The sequence below is a fragment of the Pelodiscus sinensis genome, chromosome 12, assembly GCF_052426305.1.
Source record: "Pelodiscus sinensis isolate ZL-2025 chromosome 12, ASM5242630v1, whole genome shotgun sequence".
NCBI lineage: Eukaryota > Metazoa > Chordata > Testudines > Trionychidae > Pelodiscus > Pelodiscus sinensis.
Window position 1 is genome coordinate 6,408,490 of NC_143063.1, and position 24,720 is coordinate 6,433,209.

General features: G+C 50.1%; 1 protein-coding gene across 1 annotated transcript in view; it reads left to right on the forward strand.

Annotated features, from left to right (window-relative positions):
• The first annotated feature begins 477 nt into the window (after positions 1-477).
• Positions 478-24,720, forward strand: part of SLC12A3 (solute carrier family 12 member 3) — a 38,822-nt gene continuing 14,579 nt past the window's right edge. Inside the window, exons 1-17 of the mRNA XM_006114730.5 lie at positions 478-865; positions 3,541-3,687; positions 5,546-5,621; positions 6,186-6,281; positions 8,997-9,136; positions 9,478-9,588; positions 10,246-10,357; positions 12,267-12,397; positions 15,044-15,128; positions 15,810-15,964; positions 16,560-16,667; positions 17,965-18,088; positions 19,780-19,881; positions 20,572-20,727; positions 21,127-21,226; positions 21,956-22,067; positions 23,733-23,873. Coding sequence (XP_006114792.3) covers positions 569-865; positions 3,541-3,687; positions 5,546-5,621; positions 6,186-6,281; positions 8,997-9,136; positions 9,478-9,588; positions 10,246-10,357; positions 12,267-12,397; positions 15,044-15,128; positions 15,810-15,964; positions 16,560-16,667; positions 17,965-18,088; positions 19,780-19,881; positions 20,572-20,727; positions 21,127-21,226; positions 21,956-22,067; positions 23,733-23,873 — 2,193 coding nt within the window. The 5' untranslated portion in view covers positions 478-568. The remainder of the gene's footprint in view (positions 866-3,540; positions 3,688-5,545; positions 5,622-6,185; positions 6,282-8,996; positions 9,137-9,477; positions 9,589-10,245; positions 10,358-12,266; positions 12,398-15,043; positions 15,129-15,809; positions 15,965-16,559; positions 16,668-17,964; positions 18,089-19,779; positions 19,882-20,571; positions 20,728-21,126; positions 21,227-21,955; positions 22,068-23,732; positions 23,874-24,720) is intronic.

A 24,720-nucleotide genomic window follows, 5' to 3' on the forward strand; every position in this document is an offset into this window, starting at 1 on the left:
ACTTTTCTTTACACTTCCCCACCACAGTCTCTCTGGTTCCTATATGGCAGGCTTAAACGCAGCAGCTCTTCCTGAAAGCCTCTGAGTAGCATAGGCAGTGACAAGGAAAGACCAATATGCCTCCTCTACAGCCATTTTACAGAGGCCTTTCAGGCTGGGCAATATCCCGCCGAGAGAGGTGTTGTTTTTGTTTTTACATAACTTGTAGTGGGAACAGAATGTACCTGGTTAGGCTGCAGGGGAAACATAACTCCACATTCTCTCACTGATCTGTCCTTGGGACTTAATCTCCGATCTGTTATCGCAGCCCCGATCAGTCACTGGAAGCCAGTGATTCTGGTAACGGGCACTTGGATACGCCTCCAGGCTATTCTTTCCCATAACCAGCTCTGGGTGGTTCAAGCCAATTAGTTTTCCTTGTGAGTAATTGATTAAGTGGGGGGCCAGTTGGTTCGTTCTGGTTTTGCTGCGTATAAAGTCTCCATACTCTCCTGTGCCGCCTATAGCATCGCAGGCTCGTCCTCCCTCGGCCAAGAAAGACCCAGGCAGAGCGAAGAGCAGGGAAGAAATGGCGGAGTTGCCAGTCACAGAACTAACTCTCGATTCGGCCCACTCCAGTGGCAGGTTCACCATTAGCACCCTGATCAGCACCGAGGACAGCAGCAAACCTCACTATGGACAGCCTGATGCTGGTGACACTGTCCATCCCAGCCATCTCACCCACAGCAGCACTTTGTACTTGAGGACCTTTGGCTACAACACCGTGGATGTTGTGCCAACTTATGAACATTACGCCAACACAAAAGGCGCAGGTGAAACCCATAAAGTTAGGCCCACCCTGGCAGATCTACATTCTTTCCTGAAGGTAAGTTATGGAGCGGGACTGTGTCTAGCATCAATTTATTGAGCAGGGCTGTGGTCTTTGTAGCAATGCTCTTTCTGTCCCTTCAGAAGAAACACAGACTTGGAAATGCACCTTCTGCAAACAGGTCATAGAAAGTCAGGGAATGACTGAGAACCATGAGTGGAAATTGTGATCTGTCCTCAATGTATAACAAGCAACAAAGGTGAAATCTGATGCTTTAGGTCACTGCAAATGGTTCTCCAGCTCTGTTGTTGACAACTGACAATTTGTGAGCCCTGTTTCCACCAGGAGAAAATGTTGGCTATTGAAACTTAAATTTCAGGCTGACAGATCAGTTTGTGGCTCTGTCAGTTTGTGCCATTGCCATGCGTGGTCAGAAGTAAGTCGCCCTGGTGTATAGGCTGGCGGGTGGATATTGCTCTAACATACCTATTCCCAAACTGTAGTACTAGAACCTAACTACCCGCATGCTCTGCAATATTCTCCCATCAATAACATTCTGCTGCATATGAGGAGGAAGCCGTTTGGCTTGCCTATAATAACACGTCCTGGCTTTCGTCACGCTAACGTACAGTGAAATCTGCCTCCTTCCAGCTTTGGATTCGACTTGGTCCAAAATATCCCATATCTGATGCATATTTCAGAGCATGTTTTCCCCTCAGGCATGGCAAGAGAGGGGCTGGGGCGGAACTGTAATTGTGTTACCGTGAATGTATAAGTTGTCCCAAGAATGTGTATCTAGGTGCCTCCGTTTTAGCATTTGTATAAACAAGTAAACAAAGAGAATAATGGCCAGTCCAGGGACTTGCAAAACTCAGTTGCTCCTTAACAAAGCCAGGTGGGAGAGCATTGCCCGCAAATCTGCTTGGCACGTGCTGGGGTGGAGTGACGTCTCCTTCCTTTTGCTTTCTTGGGGGGCGAATGGGAAAGCTGTTGAAGTCCATCTGCACAGCTCTTCTCATTTACCTTTGCCGTGCAGCAAACGGGTATGTTTGTGGGGGGGTTATTTTCAAGTGAAATTAGCACTGCTGAAAGCTCCCAGCTTGATGCACCTAGAGACTCAAGTCCTGGATTTATCCAGCAAACAGAATGACACAGGCAGGGCAAGTTTTCCCTAAACTGCCCAGAATATTGTACCCCTTACCTGGAAGGGCCGCCTAAAGGGAAAGAGGGCTCATGGGCTGGAAAATCTCCTGGGTGGTCATTCATTTCAAACCAGATGTTTCAAGTTCTCTTTGGGAAGGGTGTTCCAGCAGGATACAGCCTCAAGCAGGAAAGGGCTGCAGAGGTGTGTGAAAAGGCCTGTGTGCATCCTATTGAGAGTCACTCTGTTGCTGTTGTCTGGGTTGCAGGTATTTTGCTATCTCAGCACTCCGTGGACAAGCAGACGATGGGCTAGTTTCTCTGCAGTTAATTGTCAGCATGCTCCTGGGGCTTATTCCCTGTGACACTTGCCATCACACTTCCCCAAGATATTTGTGTTGTCCTCAGGAGCGGCCCGAGGTCGGCTGCAGTAGTTGGCGCCCTGGGTGGGGCGGCGCAATTGGTGCCCCTGCCTGCACGGCCATCAATGGCCGTGACATCATCACGAGGCACCCTGGCGCCCCGTGATGTCATCATTGGGCGCCCGGGCCAGCGGCGCCCTAGGCAGCTGCCTAGCTTGCCTAGGCTCATGGGCCGCCGGTGGTTGTCCTTATACCATGGATGAGACTGCCTTGTGAAGCACCCTCTGATCTCAGTGGTTTTCCCATGTGTCCTGCCACCTTTACCCAGGGATTGGTTTTTTAAAGTATTTCACACCTAGAGATGCTTATGGAGGGTTTCAAAAGCACCCAGGCACCCAAATCCCACTGAAATCACTTGGGGTATGTCTACACTAGCCCCCTAGTTCGAACTAGGGTAGCTAATGGAGGCATTTGAACTTGCAAATGAAGCCCAGGATTTAAATATCCCAGGCTTCATTTGCATGTTCCCGGGCGGGCGCCATTTTTAAATCCCCTTAGTTCAAACTGACTGCTCGCGGCTACACACGGCAGTCAGAAGTTAAAGCGAACTAAGTCCTTAGTTTGGATTAACTGTTACTCCTCCAGCAATGAGGTCCAAGAAGCCAGGATGTGTTATCAGCTTCTCGAGCACGTCTTGGCCGCCCAGGATTGTGCAAAGATAAATGCATTCAAGACTGTGAGGTGCCCAGATCCTATAGTGGTGGGGGCCATGGCAGTTAAGACGGACAGCTTGTGAAAATTCTCATTCATAGTTCCATATATATAACTAATGGGGGGGAAAAAACCAGGTTTCCACTTCCCAGCTCTGCTACTGCGGCTGTAGTAAGGAGAAGTGCTGGGTACAATCTGGGTACCATTGCTAGTTGCAAGCTGTGGCTGACGGTATTTGAAGAAGCCAGGAGTGCATCTCTGCTTGTGGGTGTCATTCTTTGTAGAGCAGTGGTGTGAGCTGAAGCTGGGGTTCCGTCGTGCTCGCTGCTGAGAGACTATTCCTGCCCCAACAAACCTTGTGAACCCAACAGCCCTGCTTAGCTCCAGAAGTGATGTTCAGGGTTACACAGTTCTGATTGGGAGTTGAAAATTGACAAGATCTACTATGTTCCCAGACTTCTTCCTTGCTGTGCCACCTCTATGCCCTGTAGTGACTTGATTTCTCTCTGCATCCCTCAGTTGGACAGTAGCCGTCTCCACGACCCAGTGTACGAGCCCCAGAGAAGTAGCGGCCTGAGTGATGAAGCAACTGAGGAAGACGGTGGCGAGGGTGGGGCAAAGCCTCCAGGAGAGCCTGTCCGATTCGGATGGGTGAAAGGGGTGATGGTAAGTTGCTTTTTCTGCCGACAAACTGGAAGGAAGTGTACTGGGAGAGCTTGCCAGGAGCACCCAGGCCTACGCAGCAGCAAGATGGCCAGCTCCTGCCACCATCGCTCTCACCAAGCTGCAGCTCACTCTTCAAGTCATCCCATTGACTCCAGCGGCGCTATCCCCAGGGCAGGGCTTGGGCTTGAAAGTCAGCGCCGCGCATTTCTCCTCCTGGGGTCCAATGTGTCTGCCTTAGCACGGCTCAGCAAGACTCACCTATGCAATCCCGGTTCTCACAGGTCTGGGGCGACCCATTCTACTGAGCAGTGTGAGGGCTGGGGACATTCAAACCGGACAAATGGCAGGTGATGATGTTGGTAGGCCAGGGGGATGGGCCCGGGGGTAGGGCATGGGTCTAGGACGTTAGCAGCCCGGCTCAGTTTTGTATTCTGCTGCAGGTATTCGGTGTGTTGCACAGAATGATTTGCCTCAGTTTCTCACCTCTCTGATGGCGAGAATAGCACTTTTCCTTGCTATGAGTGCAAGCACATTAAAGATTGTGAGGTCCTCTAGGACTATGGTAATAGGGCAAGAGGAAGATGGATTTGAAGGGAACATTTGCACAATTTGTGCACACTACCAGGTTCCAGCCTGCTGCATCCACTTATAAAGAGAAGGGATTTTTGCAATAAACTTAGGGAGGTGCAGTAAAAAAGACCAAGCAAATGGTTAGGTGAGAAATGGGAGGAGAAATCCTACTGAGACTATTTCCATAGCTGTCAATCAGATGCCCTCATCTAGAATAGTCTGATCCATTCTGGTCATCCTATTTCAGAAAGCGCATGACAGAAGGGGAGGGGGAGGTGTCAGAAACCAGTGATGAAATAATTAGGGGAATAAAAAGGCTTCAATAGGAAGATTGAAAAGATTTGGTCTGTTCTCCTGGAGATAAGACAGATCAGAGGAGTATAATAAAAGTACACATACCAGTGAATGGTCTAGAGATGGTATTTCAGACATTTCTATTAACCCTCTCTAATAATACAAGAACAAAAGGGAAATTCAGTGAAATGAAAAAGAGACATATTAAAATGATAATAAAAAGAAAAGCTTTTATATTTTTACACAGACTGCACTATGGCCCTGTGGAACTCACTGCCACAAGGTATCAGCATACCAGGGTGTAGAGAGGAGGGACTCAAGGCATTAGCCTCCTCCCTGGGAGACTCAGATTGAATCCTCTGCTCCCCTACAGAGTGTGTGAGCTTGGGGAAGTCACCTTGGCTACTGCTGCACCCCAAGCAAAGGGTGTGATTCCCCTGCTTGCGTACATGTACATGTGCAAGGTCTTCTCAAGCCAGCGTGAACATAGATAGCAGTGTAGCTGTGGTAGCATGTGTGGTGGCGGCACTGAAGGCGCAGATGAGGTATGCTGAGTACATGTCCACCCATCTCAGGTTCACACATTTCAAGGTCAGGTGGGACCACAGTGCTCTTATCGTCTGCCCTGCTGGCTAGCACAAGCCACAGCTCTTCTGTGGAATCCTCCTTTGAGCAGATCTTTTAGAAAACCCACCATGCCCCCTCAGAAGTGCTCCAATGATGCACGACCGTCGCTGTTAGAGACACACCCCTTGTTTCCTGTCTGAGCGCTTGGCCACGGACTTGGCACGGCTCAGCTGTGTGGCATGAGCTTAGGAGGAAACTCTCCCATGGGCAGGTCACTCCACTTCAAGGATCGCCAGAATTGGCCACGGCTGCAGATAGGATCCCGGACTCGAGGAACCATAGGTCTGAGCAGGCAATGCTGCCGTTCCTCCAATCACGCGTACTGCTAGCTCTGCAGATGGGATTAACGCGGCTGTTTTCCTTCTAGATTCGTTGCATGTTGAACATCTGGGGTGTGATTCTCTATTTGCGATTGCCCTGGATCACTGCCCAGGCAGGAATTGGTAGGCGCATCTCTATTCTCTATAGTTTTACTAGCAGCAATTGTATGTGCTATCACTTGTGTAACTGCAGGCACTGACAGGGTGCTTGGCACTATACACGCCACAAAGTCTCTCCCTTCCTGGAGGTCCTTAGACCTACTTTTGAATGGTGTTCAGGAGTCACTGTGCTTCCATTGCAATGCCTAACTGATTTAGGAGCCCAAATATAAGTTTCTAAAGTTATTTAGGCACTTAGGAGCCCAAAGCCTGTTGATTTGGGGATTTTAGCTCCTAAGTGCCTACATCTCTTTTGAAAATCAGTTGTAGACTCCTGAATCGGTCAGGCTTTGCAACACGTAGCTCAGCAACACCTCAGACCTGTAAACGTGTCCATGGGACAGCAATAGAGACGATGGAGTAAGGATGGAGGCAGAGGCAGAAGCAGTATGGAGATTGGGCTCAGCAGAGAAGACATGGGCCCTTCTAGACATCCTGGAAGAAGTGGGTTGAGGAGAGGGTGGGGCAGGGATGGTGGTTGGTTTGGCTTTCTTCAAACAAAGTGAAACTTATTCCTCTTCTCTGCAGCACTCACGTGGCTGATTATCTTCATGTCTGTGACAGTAACGAGCATCACAGGCTTGTCAATCTCTGCCATCTCCACCAACGGCAAAGTGAAATCAGGTAGCACTTGGCTCCCGTTTGCCTTCTGTGGGTTCCCGTCTTCAGCTCCCCCCCAAGTCCCTCACATTCTGGGACTTTACATACGAAGCTTTGCTCTGTCACTGGCAAGTGCCATGAAAAAGAAAGCTGGAAAAGGCCTCTTAGGCCATGTGGTAGCCCGTCGTCTCTGCTCAGCACAGGACTGTTCCCTAGATAGTGCTTGATGCATCTCAAGAAAGTTTGGAGGCTCGGCTTGCCAAAAGATCACGAGTATGATGATGAGCAAAGTACCTGAAAGTAACAGGATAGCAAGCAAGGCCAGGCATCACCTCTGAACCCATCAGAGCTGGAACACAGTGTCCAGTTTTGGTGTCCAAACTTCCAAAAGGATGTTAAAACATTGGGGAAGGTTTAGAGAAGAGTTTCAAGAATTCGCTTGTGAGCTGCAAACCTTGCCTTGGAATGAGAGACGTATGGAGCTCCATCTAGTTAGCTTGCCCAAGACAAGGCTACGGGGTGATTTAATCATGGCCTATGGGTAATTACAGGGGAGAGGATAATCTGCTCTTCAGTCTAACGGGCAAACGAAAACCAACCACCCAGGTCAGGAAGGTGACTAGTCAGCAAAACTCAAGCTGGAAAGAAGAGGCCACTGCTGAGGAATGATGATGAGTGGCCATCAGAGCAGCTCGTGAAGTGAAGGGGCGGGTTCTCGATCCCTCAGAAGTTTTAGAAGGGCACCCAGGTTTGATTGATGGGAAATGCTGTAGCTCAACCACAAGTCATTGGGCTTGATTCAGGAATCCCTGGGTTACGTGAGGGGTGCAACCAGAATTTCCCTACAAGGGAGCTCAGGCTCCCTGCTAAGTAATAGAAGCCACATCCCAAAAGGTGCACGAGGTGTGTCCCCCCTCCCCACCCCATTGCATTTCCATGCAGTACATGTAGGTCCTTACCAAGTCACCAGGGGTACGTCTAAACTACATGCCTCCGTCGACAGAGGCATGTAGATTAGCCAGATCGGCAGAGGGAAATGAAGCCGCGATTAAAATAATCGCGGCTTCATTTAAATTTAAATGGCTGCCCCGCTCTGCCGATCAGCTGTTTGTCGGCAGATCGGGGCAGTCTGGACGCGCCGCGCCGACAAAGAAGCCTTTCTTGATCGGCACAGGTAAACCTGGTTTCACGAGGCATACCTGTGTCGATCAAGAAAGGCTTCTTTGTCGGCGCGGCGCGTCCAGACTGCCCCGATCTGCCGACAAACAGCTGATCGCCAGAGCGGGGCAGCCATTTACATTTAAATGAAGCCGCGATTATTTTAATCGCGGCTTCATTTCCCTCTGCCGATCTGGCTAATCTACATGCCTCCGTCGATGGAGGCATGTAGTTTAGACGTACCCCAGCTGTCCTTCTGCAGGCAGCGGGAGGAGAGCGGAGCCCGGGAAGCAGGGAGTTGGGAACGGAGGCAGGAGGGGAGAGGTCCTGGTTGGCTCTGGTCTCTCTCAGCTGGTTTTGGTCTCTCACTGGAGGTGAAGAGTAGAGGTCTTAGTCAGTCCTGTTATCCCCAGTGGGGCAGGTCCCGGGCAGTCCCTCTCAGGGCCAGTCTTTGGAGATGGGGGAAAAGCGATGACAGAGGTGATCAGCCCCTGACTAGAGGGGAGGCGGCTCCTCATGAGGCCCTGGCCCCCCAGGATTCCCCAGGCCCAGGGTCCTGGGCCACCATCTCCTCAAGCTACCTCCTCCAATCTATTCTGCTTCTGTACCCGCTCTGGAAGGACAGAGAGCGGCTCAGCAAGGACAGTGGAGTCTATGATCAAGAGGGTAACACTGTCCTGGTAACTCTGACACATGAAATCTCTGACATGCTAAATAACGGCTCAGCTTGTCTTTGTCTTAGCCGCGCCTCGCTCCCTCATGCCAGCTTCTCGCGAGTTTGCTCTTGTCTAGTTCTAAGTCACGGTCCCAGTCTCTCTTCAAACGCTTCCTTCTCCCAGGCAGTGATTCTGTATGAGCACAAAAGGAAGGCTTTTCACGAGAGATGGGCCTGAGCCAAAACCCCAGATCCAGACTTCCCTGAATTCCCTGATGGCCAGACCCTGATAAATTGCCTTGTAAAATGTTGAGCATCTTATCCTGTCTCCATGTGTCATTGACACTTCCCGCACACAGTGCATGGCTATAGGTAGGCGTCTGTAATTACTTTGTGAAGGGCCCGTGGTTCAGCGTGTGGTCACCTCGGCTGTGTCTAGACTGGCAAGTTTTTCCGCAAAATCATCTGCTTTTGCGGAAAAACTTGTCAGCTGTCTACACTGGCCACTTGAATTTCCGCAAAAGCACTGACGATCTCATGTAAGATTGTCAGTGCTTTTGCGGAAATACTATGCTGCTCCCATTCGGGCAAAAGTCTTTTTCCGAAAAACTTTTGTGCAAAAGGGCCAGTGTAGACAGCTGAGATTTGTTTTCTGCAAAAAAGTCCTGATCGCGAAAATGGCAATCGGGGCTTTTTTGAGGAAAAGTGCATCTAGATTGGCCACGGACGCTTTTCCACAAATGTGCTTTTGCGGAAAAGCGTCCTGCCAATCTAGACGTGCTTTTCCAAAAATGCTTTTAACGGAAAACTTTTCCATTAAAGCATTTCCAGAAAATCATGCCAGTGCAGACGTAGCCCTCTGGTACCACAATGCTGCTCCTGCATGTGAAGTATTTAAACAGTGGAATGTTTCTGGCTTATGTCAGGTGGCACGTATTTCCTCATCTCAAGAAGCCTCGGTCCAGAACTGGGTGGCTCCATCGGTCTCATATTTGCCTTTGCAAATGCAGTAGCAGTGGCCATGCACACGGTGGGCTTTGCGGAAACTGTACGTGACCTGCTCCAGGTAAGGACTCAGAGTCGTTTCGTGGTGTGATCCCCCCTCATTCCACCCACAAGCACCTCTATCCTGTAACACTGAAGTCCTTCTTAAAGGCCAACTTCTGCCATGCTCCCACAGGGTGTCTGTTGTACACAAAAATCCCACCCAGTGTAAGGTGCCCCCTTCTGAACAGACGCCATTTGTTGAATGTTGCTATAAAAGAATGATGATTTTTTTATTTTAATAAGAAGTAGTATTAAAAAGCCCAGAGAGTCAGAGGTGAAATGCAGGAATCGGGTGGGTCGGATCAAGTCTGCCGTCAGCTTCTAGAACTGCAGACTGCTGACTTGGGCTTCTTTTCTCAGGAAAGTAACTCGCCCATTGTAGATCCCACAAATGATATCCGCATCATCGGGGTCATCACAGTTACAGTGCTACTTGGGATTTCCTTGGCTGGAATGGAATGGGAAGCAAAGGTAAGGGTCTGAATTGCTAGGATGAACCCAGGAATTTCCACACCACCACGCACCAATAGTCCAGTCCATCTAGCCTAGTATCTTCTCTCCTACAACAGCCAATGCCAGTTGCTTCACCCTCCAATAATGCACCTAACTGCAAGTTTCTTACCATCAGGGGAAATTCTTCCTGACCCACCCTGATGATCAGTCACTGCCCAGAAGTATAAGCATTGTCAGTTAACATCTGCTTTTCTTTGGACTGTTGAAACTGCAGACACTGCTCTCATTCATACACTAGCCAACTCTCCCTTAAACCTTATCCGTGTGTTTGCCTTAGTGTTGCCCTTTGTCTTGTTCATTCATTCAGATGCTGGGGGTTCTGTTTCTCTCCTTTAACAAGCCACAAAAGCCTTCAGGCCAAGGAAACCTAGAGAGAAACAAGCACAGCAGATGGTGCCGGGCACTTCTCAAAGAATGCAGAGGTTACTTACCCTGCCCCACTAGTCAAAACGGCAGAATGTTCCTTCAGGAGAGCCTGTTGGCAGCTTTCCAGTTGGAAGATGGTGAAACTTAAGTAGAGCTGCCCACCTGTATGTTTCACCACACGCCCTTGTACAGCGTTTGCAGCAAGTACTCAGCCAGCAGATTGTTGAGTTGGTTCTTTTGCTCTCTCAGGCACAGGTGCTGTTCTTCATAGTCATCATGATTTCCTTCATAAATTACGTAGTGGGGACGGTGATGCCAGCCTCTGAGGAGAAGCAGGCAAAAGGATTCTTCAGTTACCGAGGTAGGTCCCAGTGGAGGCTAGAGGCAGCTGCTTGGGGGAACTCTTACCAATTCTCATGAATGGTCGGGAGACCCAGCATGAATGACTGAGGTTTGCAAGTCAGCAAACAGTGAAAAAAGGAAGACAAGCGCGTCCCCTGATGGAAGAGGAAGGATAACCCAGTGATTAGGGAGGAACTGGGACAGCCTGGTTCAATTCCTTGCTCAGCAGCAGACTTCCTCAGTGTGACTGAGGCAGCAGTCTCTGTGCCTCAGTTATCTGCCTGTACAATGGGGATCATAGAACTTCCCTCCTTCACAGAAGGGTTGTGAGGATAAATATATTAAAAGATTGTGAGGCATTTGTGTGCTCAAGTGATGGGGGCCAGACGTGCACTAGCCCCCCTCGGATGCATTTCCAGTGTGTTTGTTTACTTTGTCTCTAATGATGAGGGTAGAATGAGAACAAACCCACAGCCGGGGTTGTCTCCGGGTTTTTTATTCCACGGGATTCTTAATTACAACAGTGCACTGGGAAATGTTCCTCAGTGCACGTACCGCAGGAGGGAGCCTTGACGCTCTGAGATCTCACCATAATCTCTGCTCTGCCTGGTCAATTCTATGTGACTTGCAAGGCTTTTGATCAGCGTGGTTTTACTGTGCCAGCACGATTAGGGGTTATAAACAATGTACCTTAATGAACGTGTCCACGTGGTCACTTAACTCTCCGTGTCCTGGCTGGTAGGCAGCGTGCAATGGAAATGTATCTTGTTCGGGGCTGGAACATAGCCCTTCATGTTAAGCATCCCCGCTGCTCTGCTTATTCTGAGTAAGTGTGGCAGTGGAAAGGCTTCCGGAGAGACAATGACACTTCGATTGTTCTGCTGAATGTTTGCAAGATGCTGGAGGGGGGCCTACACAGAGGTGAATGCTTTAGCAGTGACCCTAGAACCAGGGCTGGCTTGAGCCATTCCTGCGCCCTGGGCAGCGGGTGTGCGACGCATGTGTGGCTCCGCCCATGGGTGCAGGGCGCATGCGTGGCTCCGCCCCCCCGGCACGCTGCGCTCCTTACAGCTGTAATCGGGTGCGTGGTGCCTGATGGCAGCTCTAAGGGGCGCATAGTGCCCCTTACAGCTGCTATCAGGTGCCCCCCATAGGTTGGCACCCTGGGAAGCTGCACGGCTAGCCCTCCCCCCCTTAATCCAGCCCTGCCTAGAGCAGGGGTGGGCAAGATACAGCCTGCAGACTGGATCTGGCTGTTTGATCTGGCCCGTGGCCCACCTTGCTGCTCCTTGTTCCTGCCCCCCTCCACATCTTCCCCTGCAGCTGGGGACAATGCTGGCTCAGGTTTGCCCCGTTCCCTGACCAGGCCTCAAGGGACAGGAGAGCAGCCCAGACTCTCCCTCCTCCCCGGCTGATCCCACTAGGGCAGAGCTCTGCCTGCAGAGCAGAGACCCCGGCTCCGGTGTCTGTAACAGGGTTATGTATTGAAACAGTCACCCCCACGTGGCAGCCAGATGCTGCTCCAAGCAGGGAATACGTTAGCAGCCCGTGAGCTGAGTGTGAAATCCAGGAGCACGGGGGGGCGGGGTCCGGGCAGGCTGGGCAGGAGTCCTGGATGATGGACTCCACTGGCCCCACAGCGCTCTCCCACAGTGGGGAAATGGCCATGGCAGCTGTGTGTCCTTTACGGGCAAGATGGCAGCCAGGTCGGCTTTTGTCCCCCACACGGGGTCAACCTGAGCGTGCGTCCACCGTCACAACGGGATGGGCAATGCTAGTGTAAATGACTACCCAACGTCGCGAGGTTGCATTTCAATAGCAGTTTGCCGCTGTGGCTACGGTTTCAACTATTGCCTTTAAAATGAAAGAAATGTGATTGAAATGATCCTGTACATTCGAATTGACAGGAAAATATTTTCCTTCTCTAGCGGATATTTTTGCTCAGAACTTTGTGCCAAATTGGCGTGGACCCGATGGCACCTTCTTTGGTTTGTTTTCCATTTTCTTTCCATCAGCAACAGGCATCTTGGCTGGAGCCAACATTTCAGGTGATTTGAAGGTATGTTTTTACTTCTCCTGGCCCACTTGGAATCACAAGGGCACGCGGCCCAGGCTGTACTCTATGAGCAGGTTGTGCTGATAAAGCGCTGTGTGTCAGAAAAAGGCAAACTCCCAAGTTGGCAACTTCCTTGATTGGCTTTTGATTTTGTAAATCCAAGATCTGGCACAGTTGGGATCCAGGTTCTAGGTTAATTGAAAAATGTTTGATCTATCTCTGTTTTAGAGCTGCCCAGATATTTTTACTTTCAATAAAATGTATCCAGATTTACAAAGAACAGTAAAACAATTTTAAAAGCCACAGACAAATGTTTTATTCAGTTTTGACCAGCAACAGAACTAACTGACATTTTTTTAAATTTTAACACGATTCCAAAAAATGTTCATGAATTTTTTTACTGCATTTCCAACTTTCACTACTCTTAGATTCTGATCCTGCAAGCTGCTCTGTCTGGGTGGTCTCCATCACCCAATGGCATTAGCTCAGGAGTCCAATTCCCAAAGGCTCTTGCAGGATTTAAGCATTAGGTTGCACAGTGATAGATGCACTACAAGACTCTAAAGAGAATGGAACAGAATTAATACTGGGCATCCTACATTATTGCAGAGGAATGAACAGATTTTGATCAACCTTTGCCTATTCAATAAACTGAACTATTTTTGAAGTTAGAAAAAGTCTGATAAAATGAAGACATTTACACAGGTCTCTCCCCTTTCTGCCTGGGGCATGAGCGCCAAAATAATAGGAGGACTGTTCTTGCAGAAGTGTTGAGCTAGCTGCAGATTAGTCTGATCGGAAATCCCCCCTAAAAAGCACAGGCTCAGGAGAGTCCCAGCTTGTTTTACATCCCAAACAAATATCAAATAGTTTGGCTAAACCTCCAAACTGAATCAGTTCTAGATGGGCCCAGTGTTGATTTGGACTGGCATTCGGAACACTCCGAAGTTCTGAACAGGGTTGGATCCAAGCGCTGGGGATGCATGATACGTGGAATCACAGTCCTTCTTAAAGAGGAGCTGCCTTTAAAGGCAAGAGCGACTAACTCAAGTCCGTATGCAGGAATTTGGGGGGGGGATGAGCTCTGGGAGGGGCTATTGGCTGCCCCACCCCTGTGGCCCAGCCGTGATCCCAGCCTCACTCCCCTGGGAGGAAGGCAGAATCAGCCCCAGCCTTCCCTCAGCTGGCTGGCAGCACGGGGGGGAGGGGAGGTAGGCCGGGTCTACACGCTGCCCCTGCTTTCTTCCGGCCAGCTGGAATCGGCCCCATAGCGGACCACGAAGGCCTGGGGGAGGAGGGGAGGTGTGCATTCACACCCTTTGCACTCCCCCCATGTATGGGCCTAAAACTATAGACAAACATACAGGAGTCTTCATAGCTCAGCTCCCAAACTTCCCTTGTAATGACCTGCTGTATATTTGAGAGAGCCTGTCCATGTGTCTGTTCAAGAACTCCTCCTGAACAGTAAGAGCTAGGGCCACCACATTTGCTATGCAGCTTCCTCTTATTGTAACGTAAAGCAAGGCCAGGGTTTGGTTGTGCCAGGAAAATGGGATGTGCCCGGAATGGGATTGCTTCTCCAAAAACCATGCAGAAAAGAGAGACTCAGCAGGCAGGTGAAAGGGGACTGGCCGAGGGTGTGCCCCCCGAGACTGCTCCAGCCCCAAGCCACCCACCGCCAGGTGCCCTTTAGGGAGTGGGGCTGTAGCTCCCCCCAAGTCATACAGGGGCATTGCTGGCTGTTCCTCTATGGCAGGGAGTGCTGGGAAAGTACACAGTTTGCTGCGTTCCTCACTCTGGCTGGGGAATGCCGGGGGCAGGTAAAACTGGATCTGCTCCAGCTGGAGGACATGCACCCCTGCCCTGGCTGTGCCTGCTGGAGCTGCAGCAGCCACGGAGAGACACTTCTCACCTGGCCACAGGCTGCTGTGGTCAGAGGGCTGGGTTGTCCTCTCTCTCCAGGGCAGCCTGCAGACTGAACCCCAGCCCCGCCCCAAAGCAACGATTTCAATGGAGCAGGCACGTTTTCATTTTATTTTCCAAAAAACACAATTTCCAAATAAATCCCCCCAAATTAATTGAGTTAAGGACCTGAGCGATGCTGGGTAAAGCTTTAGTATGTATATAAAGTTGAAGTTTAGCGCCATTTCAGGAGCCTTTGATCCTTACGTCAGGCTGGACAAACTTCACCTGTGCAGTTGATTTTATGGCTTTTATCTCATACCCTAACCCTTTCCTCATTTTAAACCTTAGTTCCTCCTGTACCATTGGGCATTCCAGGCTCTTTTACTGATCAGAGTCACTCGCTACTTGTGATACTTCTTCCCAGACCAGGCCAGTGCATTCAATATTCTCAGCCACCGTCACTTCAAGTAGAGTAAAACAACATTTAGTACCATGTTCTCTGAGATTTCCAGTGCACCAGCCCATCAGTCCCACTTCATCTCCAAACATCTAGCACAAAAAGGTGGGCTTTGCAGGCTGCCCGCATGGTAAGAAATCCAGACTCTGGATGCAAATATCAGACTGAAAGCTGCCCGGTGGTTTTGAGCCTAGGAGAGTTTTCTCTTCTTTTAGCTACAAAAAGGAAAGGTCATTTGACGGTGCCCATGAAAAGCTGCTGTGTAACTCTGTGGTTCCCTTCCCTAGGATCCAGCAGTCGCCATTCCCAAAGGCACACTGATGGCTATATTCTGGACTACGGTATCCTATCTGGCTATTTCTGCTACAATTGGTAAGCAACATGGATAGACTGAATCAAACGATGACATGTCCCTGGTTAATTAAATGCTTTCATGCTCATTAGGGAAAGGGCATAAGGAATCCTGGGACACAGGCCACCTTGAGTCAGTCTGGCTCCAGTATCCATTCTGATCCTGGCTGCTAGGAGGGGTGCAGGGTAGAGGGGAGGTAAATAGTAAAAAGACAGACCAATAAAATCATAGTTTTAAAAAAGATCTCATGATTTTTTGAGATCTGACTCAGGATTTTGGACCTCTTGGGGTTGGCAATACAGTTGTCTCCAAAGAATCCAACCCCGGTTTGACACTGGGCCCGGGATGCACTATCTGGTACAAGATGTTGAGAGTTTTAGCTAGCACTGGGTAGGTGCCTATGCAGCATGGAAGGTTACTTAAAACCAAGGCTTAGTACCTGTTAATTCCAGGAGCACCTAGAAACCTGGGACTCTGGGCAAAACGAGGGGGCCACCATCTTGGTTGGCACACTGGAGACTGGAGACCCCTGATTCCTTTGCAGACTGCCCAGCATGGCAAGAAATCCAGACTCTTGATGCAAATATCAGGTTGAAAGCTGCCTGGTTACACAGGAACATTTGTTAAAGCCCATCTGGGCATCATGCACCACGTGGAAAAGAGAGAGAGATGGGTAGTGAATGGGAACTGCTCCCTTCCAGGTGCCTGCGTGGTACGCGATGCCTCCGGGAACTTGAATGACTCCATTCCTATTGGTTCTCTGGGCTGTGAAGGACTTGCCTGCAGCTATGGGTGGAACTTCACGGAGTGTGCCCAGAAGCAGAGCTGCCACTATGGACTCAGCAATTATTACCAGGTACTGTCACTCCCTGCGGCAGGGAGAAGACTCAAACTGGGTTGCTCACTTCGGCGTGGCATACAGGAAATCCTATATTGTTCATGGGGGGTTGTTGTCATCTCCCACGCCTGCCAGCCTCAGATCGAGCTCCCCTCCTGGCAGAAATATTAGTCATAGCCCAGAGCAGACAGTAGCCTCTGAGGGTGATCGGGCACTTTCCTGAATTGCTGCTTCCTTTCTTTTTAAAATGTAATTTACAATCACCGAAAAAGGGGTCATACAGATAACAGACTCCTTCACTGCACAGCCCTGAGTCATTCCAGAGCATCCTGTGAACAAGTTGTGGGCAAACAGCGTTTGGCCATGTAATCGAAGAGCGTATGATCATGGATATGCATGGGAGGGCTGTGTTTAGCTTGCACGGACAGCTCGAACACTGGCATTTTGAATGCTGGACTTTGCCGTCATAGTAAGGTTCTTTGGATGTAATGAGCTGTGCTCTGAGGAGCACTGAGTGGTGGCTGTGAGCATCGCAGGCTTCTGGTGGACGGAGCACGGGCTGTCAGGTCTCTTCAGCATCACCTTCACCTTTCTCCTGCTGGTTTTGATGTAGAGTATGAGCCTGGTGTCTGGATTTGCCCCGCTGATCACGGCTGGAATCTTTGGGGCCACCCTCTCCTCAGCTCTGGCCTGCCTGGTCTCAGCACCCAAAGTCTTCCAGGTGAGAAGGTGCCATGCTCAGGGGACTGGGAAAAATCTGCAGTGTTGTCTTTGTGTGTCCGGTAGATACGAGTCCAGAGCCAGCTAGCATGTCGCAGGGATTTCAGAGCCCCCATGACAGGCAGAGTCTCCACCCCACGCAGGCATGGGGAGATCCACCACAAGCCGAACAGCCACCACGGGTAGGCCCCACCATGCATGACTAGAAAGTACTGGCTCTCTGGACATGTTCTTTAATCTGATACTTGTGGCGCTTCTGTGGTGTTTGCCTGGAGCTTTGCCCCATCTGATCCCATCATGCAGTGCTGCCGGGGGATATGCACTGGGCTCGTCCCTTTGGCTTTGCTCTGACTTGTGTAATCCTGATGGACAGATTCTGTTCTCAGTTGCTCCCAGGCAGAGTCCTTCATCTCAGCGGGCTTGCGAGAGTGTAACTGAGACCCAATGTGGTTATTTGAGTAAAATAATAAAGGTGACATTTCCCGCCCCTCCCATAGTGCCATCAGTGGTGACAGCAGAATACAGCTGTACGAGGGGTGTTACCATTGGTACTGGGAGGAAAGTCAAGGTTATTACCTGCTTCAGGGGGTAGCTGAGTTAGTCTGTTACAGAAAAAAACAAAAAATGGTCTGGTAGCACTTTATAGACTAACAAAACATGTAGATGGGATCATGAGCTTTCATGGGCACAGCCCCCTTCTTCAGATGACCGGAGTTATGTGTTTAGGATGTGCAGACCCAAAATAAATAGGAGAGAGGAAAGGGAGGGGGGAGGGAAAAAAGGAGGGGAGTGGGAGACAGAGAGCTAGAGGGAATCAGTAAGTATCTGAAGATTGGCAGTTAAAACGAAGCAGATAAGAATCAAAGTCAATTGATAGTATCCTACCTGACATGGGAGTCCACACAAAGAGCTGTTTGCACCTTCAATGACTGTTAAGTTGGTCGTGTCCCAACCAACTTTCATCATGATTGAGTCCGTTAGCATGTGAATTGAATTTGTGGATGAACTCTAATTCATCTGTGGATCTGGCTTGTAGAACTGGTTTGTGACAAAGCGAAGGTGACCTGACAGCAGGAACAGGCAAACTGGTTTTAGAAATACATCCACCCTCTAGGGTGAGGACTAAATTGTTCTCACTCTGTTGTAAATCTGGAGTAAATCTACTCAAGAACAAGGCTATGCACTGCACCAGTAGCAGTGCTTGGAGCTGAACCCTCATTCAATTGTTTCCCAGTTTTGATCTCACCACTAGTCTGCAATGCCTGTCCAGGAGAAGTGACGTGTATTTCTCTCCACAGTGCCTGTGCAAGGACCAGCTGTACCCGCTGATTGGCTTCTTTGGGAAGGGCTATGGGAAGAACGACGAGCCGATCCGGGGCTACATGCTGACCTATGTGATAGCTGTGGGGTTCATTCTGATCGGTATGTGCCTTGGGTTTAATAGGCTGCCAGATCCAGTAGGAAGCTTTCTCTTCTTTTTTCGACAGGCTGATTAATGAGCAGTGTGGTGCCCGGTGGCTGTTTCAGTCGTGAGCTGAACAATGGCCATAAGTTTTCTACATACACATCGCCAAAAGATACAATTGCCCTCTGTCAAAAGGTGCACTCAAGGTAGATTGTGAGAGCTCTGACATACACCTGTTTTCCACTGCGTGGGTTGTCTGGAATAGTTACTCCATATCTACACACAGGTGAGGGGAGATCAGGCCCACAGCCTGTTCCATGCAGATGAGGAATATATCAGATCTGGAGAGAGAGCTGTGTCAGTAGCGCTTCAAGACAATTTTGAGGGCTTAGAAACCTGAACAACCAAAATAGCACTGAACCTAATTCCCTCCCAGGAGTAGAGAGCTCAGTTGGGAGCAGAGTGAACTTGAATTTCCTAGGCCATGTCTGTACTTACCTGCAGATCGACGCTCCTGAGATTGATCTTCTGGCATTCGATTTAGCAGGTCTAGTAAGAACCTACTAAATCGAACACTGAGGGCGCCCTGTCGAGGCCGGTACCCTCACTGCTCACAAGGAGTAAGGGAAGCCAATGGGAGCGTTTCTCCCATCAACCTCCTGCTGTGGCCACAGCGCCAAAGTTTGAATCAAGGTTCGGTGACTCCAGCTACACAATACCATAGCTGGAGTTGCATATCTTACTCTGAACTTCTGCCCTAGTCTAGACCTGGCCTTACAGGTACTGTTGCATTAACCCCCAGGGGGAGAGGGGGCTGAGGGTAGGAGGCTTGGGGTTTGTCATATAACAGCCCCTGTAAGAAAATTAAGTGTGGGATGGAGTGCAGGGGGCTCAGGGCAGAGGTTTAGAGTATGTGTGGGTATGGGGTGGGGCTCAGGCAGGTGCTGAGGGGGTGGGAGGTGCAAGAGTCAGGGTTGGGGATGTGAGAGGGGCTCAGGGCAGAGGATGGGGGGGGTGAAGGGTGCAGGAATCTGGGCGGGGAACAGGAGGGCTCAGGGGAGGGGGAAGTGCAGGGGGAGCAAGGGCACCCTTTAGGGAGGGTGGGGGGACTCCTATTGATCCTGCTTGTTGCTTGCTGTTCCCCTTTCATCACTGTCAGGGAGCGAGGGGAAAGCACCCAGCATGGGTCACTCACTCCTCTGCCCTGCCCCCACCAGCCAGGTGGGAGGGGAAGGCAGGGCCGTAGTGAGCTTTCCTCTTGCTCCCTGAGAGAGATGAAGGGAAATGGCAAACAAGCAAGGTTGGTAGGAATGGGAGGGAGGGGCCTTCAGCCCTTCTTGGCCTCACCAAAGGGCAGGGAGTTGGGGCAGTCCCAGACCCATGTGGGGAGTGAGTTAAACCACTAAGCCACGGCTGCTTCCTACCCGGGGTTTGACCTGCCGGGAAGGGGCCAGCCCTTCCCCACGGGCTTCTCGTCTGAGGGGGAAAGTCCTTTTGAACAAACACTCCGGGAAAGAGGACTGGAAGCCCAACCCATATGGACTGGCTCTGAAGCTATCACATTGGCAGGTAGCTTAGGAATCCCTGATAGCTGGAGCAATCGGTCTGGACTCTCAGTTTCTTCTTGGTTTTCACCTCCCTCCCCTTCTCCCAGGCAGAGTGGAGCAAATGCACTAATGAGCCCTCCCTCTCTTTGTTCTCCCTGCAGCTGAACTGAACACGATTGCCCCAATCATCTCCAACTTCTTCCTGTGCTCCTACGCACTCATCAATTTCAGCTGTTTCCATGCCTCCATCACCAACTCGCCAGGTAAGCGATCGCTGCCCTGGTGCTCGGTGGCTACCCCTGTCCTGCTGGCTTGAGGTAGTGTCAGGTGTCTCTGAGCTTGACAAGGCTGGAGGACCACTCTCTACAGCAGGGGAAGGTGGGAGTCCCAGCCCAAGGGTTTCATAGTAGAAGCTCTTTGAATTGAACAAGGTGATGCATGTGGAGGATCCCTAGCAATTGGGGTGGGGAGTATCTTCAGTTCCGAAAACAGAGCCTCTCTGGATGGGAAGGGTGGGTACAGGTGTCAGCTCCTGCTCTGAGGGATGTTAGGTTCTCTCTCCACCCCTGCTTTGTCTCCCAGGGTCACAAAGAAAGTGTGAGCCACTGATTTGGGTACTAGCCTGGGACTAGGGCGATGTGGGTTCTGTTCCCCGCTCTGCCACATACTTTCCTGCCTGACCCTGGACAACCCACTTAGCCTCTCTGTATCTCAGTTTCCCCATCTATACAGTGAGGATACTGCATGCTCGTAACTGCTCTGCCTGTCAGGGGTGTGGTGAGGATCAACACATTGCAGGCTGCAATGGTAACGGAGGCCAGATAAGCTCTAAGGGGGAGAGAGTGCCCCGTCACACTGGCTCTGCTCCGAGGCTGAGCGACTCCTTCCCCACGTGGGAGGGACGAACTTAGCTGTGTGAGTCATTAATGTAGTTTTGTGTCATGGCCCTGCAGGATGGAGGCCATCGTTTCGTTACTACAGCAAGTGGGCTGCGCTCTTCGGTGCCGTTGTGTCTGTCGTGATCATGTTTCTGTTGACCTGGTGGGCAGCTCTGATAGCCATCAGCATCGTTGTCTTCTTACTGGGCTACGTGCTCTACAAAAAGCCTGGTGAGTAACTGGGGCTTCTTTCTCTCAAGCAGAAGGCAGAGAAGGGGCTGGGCTGAGAGAGCTGAAGGTCGAGGCCTATTGGCCTCAGAACAGGGCAGCATCAATGTAAGCTTCTGCCATGCTCTCTCTCGTGCCCCATATGGGACCTCTTGGAGCCTCTGCTAGGTCTCCCATAGGGAGTTGGTCGGGAGAGAGGTTTCTATGATGAGACGAGCATGCAATAGCCACTGAACCGAAACCCTCCAACTTGCTTCACACAAGCAACTCCGCAAAGTACAGGCAGGCTCTCTGGAGCAACCCTACAGGGCAAAGCAGTTTGGGCATGTCCCCAGCATCGAAGTGATTCCTGTTTGTGGTTTTTAAATGATTTATTGTGTTCCAAATGATTGTTCTCTCCAGAAGTGAACTGGGGCTCGTCTGTGCAGGCAGGTTCGTACAACTTGGCCCTGAACTATTCCGTGGGACTCAATGAAGTCAATGAGCACATTAAGAACTACAGGCAAGTGACAGTGCTGTGTGGAGGTTACTGGCCAGGCAGTATGACCCTCATTCCAAACACAGAAGGGACTCATGTTTGAATAGGTCCCCTGTGTTCCCCTCCAAGGTGTAATTAGCCAACTGAATCCCAAACGAGACTTTACTGAGCTTGAGGAACTTTGTTTAATTTTCTGCTCCTCTCTGCACCTCAGGGTTGCAGCCAGGACCAGAAGCACAGAAGAGGAGAGTTGTCATGGTCTTTTCAGTCCAGCTAGACACAGGAAGTTCTTGCAAGGAAGCCTGCTGGCCCGAGTTCCCCAGCTCAGCTGTGTACATCCTGGTGGATCAGATAGTTTTGATCCAAGCTGCAAAGTTCTGTGTCCCATCCAAAAGATACTGCTCTGGTTGGGTGGGCACCATTAGCAGGCAGGGGGGCGGTGATCAAATTCCTGACAGAAGATCTCAGCAGCCACTTACTCTAAGGGTATGTCTACACAGCGGGGCTTAACTCGAAATAAGCTGCGCAAATTGAGCTATGTCAATTGCATAGCTATTTTGAAATTGGGGGTGTCTACACAGCACTTATTTCAAAACAGGGCACTCTTCCTCGGACTTCCCTTACTCCTCGTACAATGAGGGTTACAGGAGTCGGAGTAAGAAGTCCTCCAGCTTGACAGTATCTCGACACTATTTCAAAATATCTGTGTAGACGTACCCTAAGTTACCAGCCGTCTTTTCTTCTTCTCTGTAGGCCCCAATGCCTGGTCTTAACAGGCCCCCCCAACTTCCGCCCAGCCCTGGTGGATTTTGTGGGCACGTTCACCAAAAACCTCAGCTTGATGATTTGTGGAAACGTGCTGATAGTAAGTACTAGTGGTTCCTCTGCTCTCTGATACCTCCATAGGAGACACTGTCAGCAGTGCAAGGTGGGGTCTGCACCAACCCTGATCTGGGCATCTGCCTGCTCTGACAGGCACAAGAGGAGCGAGCTGGGTGACCAATAGGCAGGGCCCTGAAGAACAATATCCAGTATTGTTAAACGCATGGGGCTTGCTCTTCCCGGCCTTATGTACCCAGCGCAAACTCTGGGGCTTTGTTTCCCCTCTGGTAGCTAGGACAACAGCTCTGCTGTGGCCTCCAGAGCAGAAGCTTAGTTCAAGTGGTGGAGACTTAGTTTTCCGCTCATAAAGTCCTGGGTTCAAACCTCATTAGTGGCCAAGGAATTGGTTCAATTTAAGTTTCCCTGAGTGAGAATTTCAGGATTTGGTGCCGTGACTTTGGAGGCACTAGCATGTTCACTGCTAACCTGCAAAGTTCTGCCACCATGGCAAAATGAACCAGCAATGTCACACCCTTCTGTCACAGTGCAGCTTGCCAAGCTGTCGGCATATTGCATGAGACCTGGACACAAACTATTCTTGACTTCCTAAGGAAATCAGAGTAATCCAGAGTCAGAACACCGTAGGGATAAGACAAAGACCTGTCTCTTTGACAGATTATACCAACCTGATGATGATAAACTAAACCAGTAATCCAATGGATTGGTTCAGGTGGTGCGGGGTGGATGGCAGAGGTGTCACTGGGATACGATGGTTTGGGACCTTGATTGACGAGGTATTCCATAGTGGGAAGTCCATTCTGCAATCGCAGATTGTGTTTCAGTCCCCGTTCCTGGAGAAGGCAGGTGTCTTCATATAGGAGACGCAGAAGTAAATAGACAAGCCAGATTCTGGCTGTGATTTAAAAAATCGTTTAGGCCCTATTAAATGACCCAGAAGTAGTCATATGTGGGTTAATTAAGCAATACAGTGACAGCATTGTCAGATGAAAATCAGCCATTGTTTTTGAAAGGGGACATTGATCATAGCATAACATTCCGTTCCTGGGAGTCCGTTCCTTCTGATCAGATGGCTGATGTTGATGTATGCATTTTTGCCTTAGGTGTAGTAGACTGACAGTTGCACACACAGAGCCTGATCAATGAGAACGTAATCGGTACATTGTATTACTGGCAGATGGGGATCTGTGGTCAGTTCTGGCTGTGCATGACCTTGGGCAAACCACTAAGGCTATGGTTTTCAAAGATGGATCAATACATGAATATGAGTCTATGTTCATAAAGTCCATCTTTAAAAGCAGCCAACGAAGCTGCATTCCAGACTAAATCATGAAAGCCTCTCACGGTTTTTATCAGGTCCTGTATTTTTACCAGGTCCTTCATCGGTATCAGGGAGATTTGGGCAGAAGTACATTCCCTCTGAAGCACCTGGCACCAGCCATTACCAGAAGGCAGGATGCTGGGCTAAATGAACCATTGGCCGGGCTGTGCTTCTGTCATCCCACGTACCCAGTGATTAATCTCAGATATGATTCAGGAGACTGTTGGAAATTGAGCTGCTTGGTGCAAAATAAAGCACATTAACGTATGGGGGATGAACTTCAAACCACCGGCTTGAAGTACTTTGTGCATTGCGAAGAGGCTGAGCTTTAAAACTGCTCTTGCAACCTTTCCTCCCACGCAATCCCAGGGGCCGTGCAAGCAGAAGATGTCAGAATCCAGGCTCACCTCCAATGGCCATATGAAGTGGCTGACCAAAAGAAAGATTAAAGCTTTCTATACGGATGTGGTAGCTGATGACCTGAGAAGTGGAGTCCAAATGCTTATGCAGGTACAGTCCTACATTGGCTACCGAGTCATGAAGGAGCCGCAGTCCCCTGCAGTGACTCCTGTGTCACACAATTCACTTATGCTGCTTATAAGGGGCCTTCAGCCTTTCCACTGAGCAGCAGTCCAGTGTTGCTGAGGCCAGTGTTAATTGTTAAGGGAGGGATTGTGCACATGCCCCTCCAAGAGTATGTCTACACTAGCTCATTAATTCGAGCTAGGTAGGCAAGTGAGGCGACCGGAGTTGCAAATGAAGCCCGGTATTTAAATATCCCGGGCTTTATTTGCATGTTCCCGTCCAGTCGCCATTTTGAAATTTCACTAGCCCGAACTCTCTGCCGTGTGGCTACAGGAGGAGTAACATTCCACGAGGAGTAACCGTTAATTTGAACTAAGGACTTATTTCGAATTAACACTTCACCGCGTGTAGCCATGCGGCAGTGAGTTCGGGCTAGTGAAATTTCAAAATGGCGACCGGACGGGAACACGCAAATAAAGCCCGGGATATTTAAATCCTGGGCTTCATTTGCAACTCCGGTCGCCTCGTTTGCCTACCTAGCTCGAATTAATGAGCTAGTGTAGACATACCCCAAGGGAGGAAGGGGTGTGAGGACTCTCCCAGTTCCCCTTCAAAGGCCTTGGGCTTTGCTCTCTTTTACTGCAGCCCTGGAACAGGTGAATGGGGAATGAGCGGCTACAACCCTGGCCAATGTGATCACTTGCTATTGATCTATTCCATTGGCGTATTACCGCCAGCCCCCTGGAGCTGGGAGCAGGAGCTAAGATTCAGAGGGGTGACGTCCCTGGCATGATGCAGTTTACACACCACTCCTTGCTCAGAACTGGGCCGA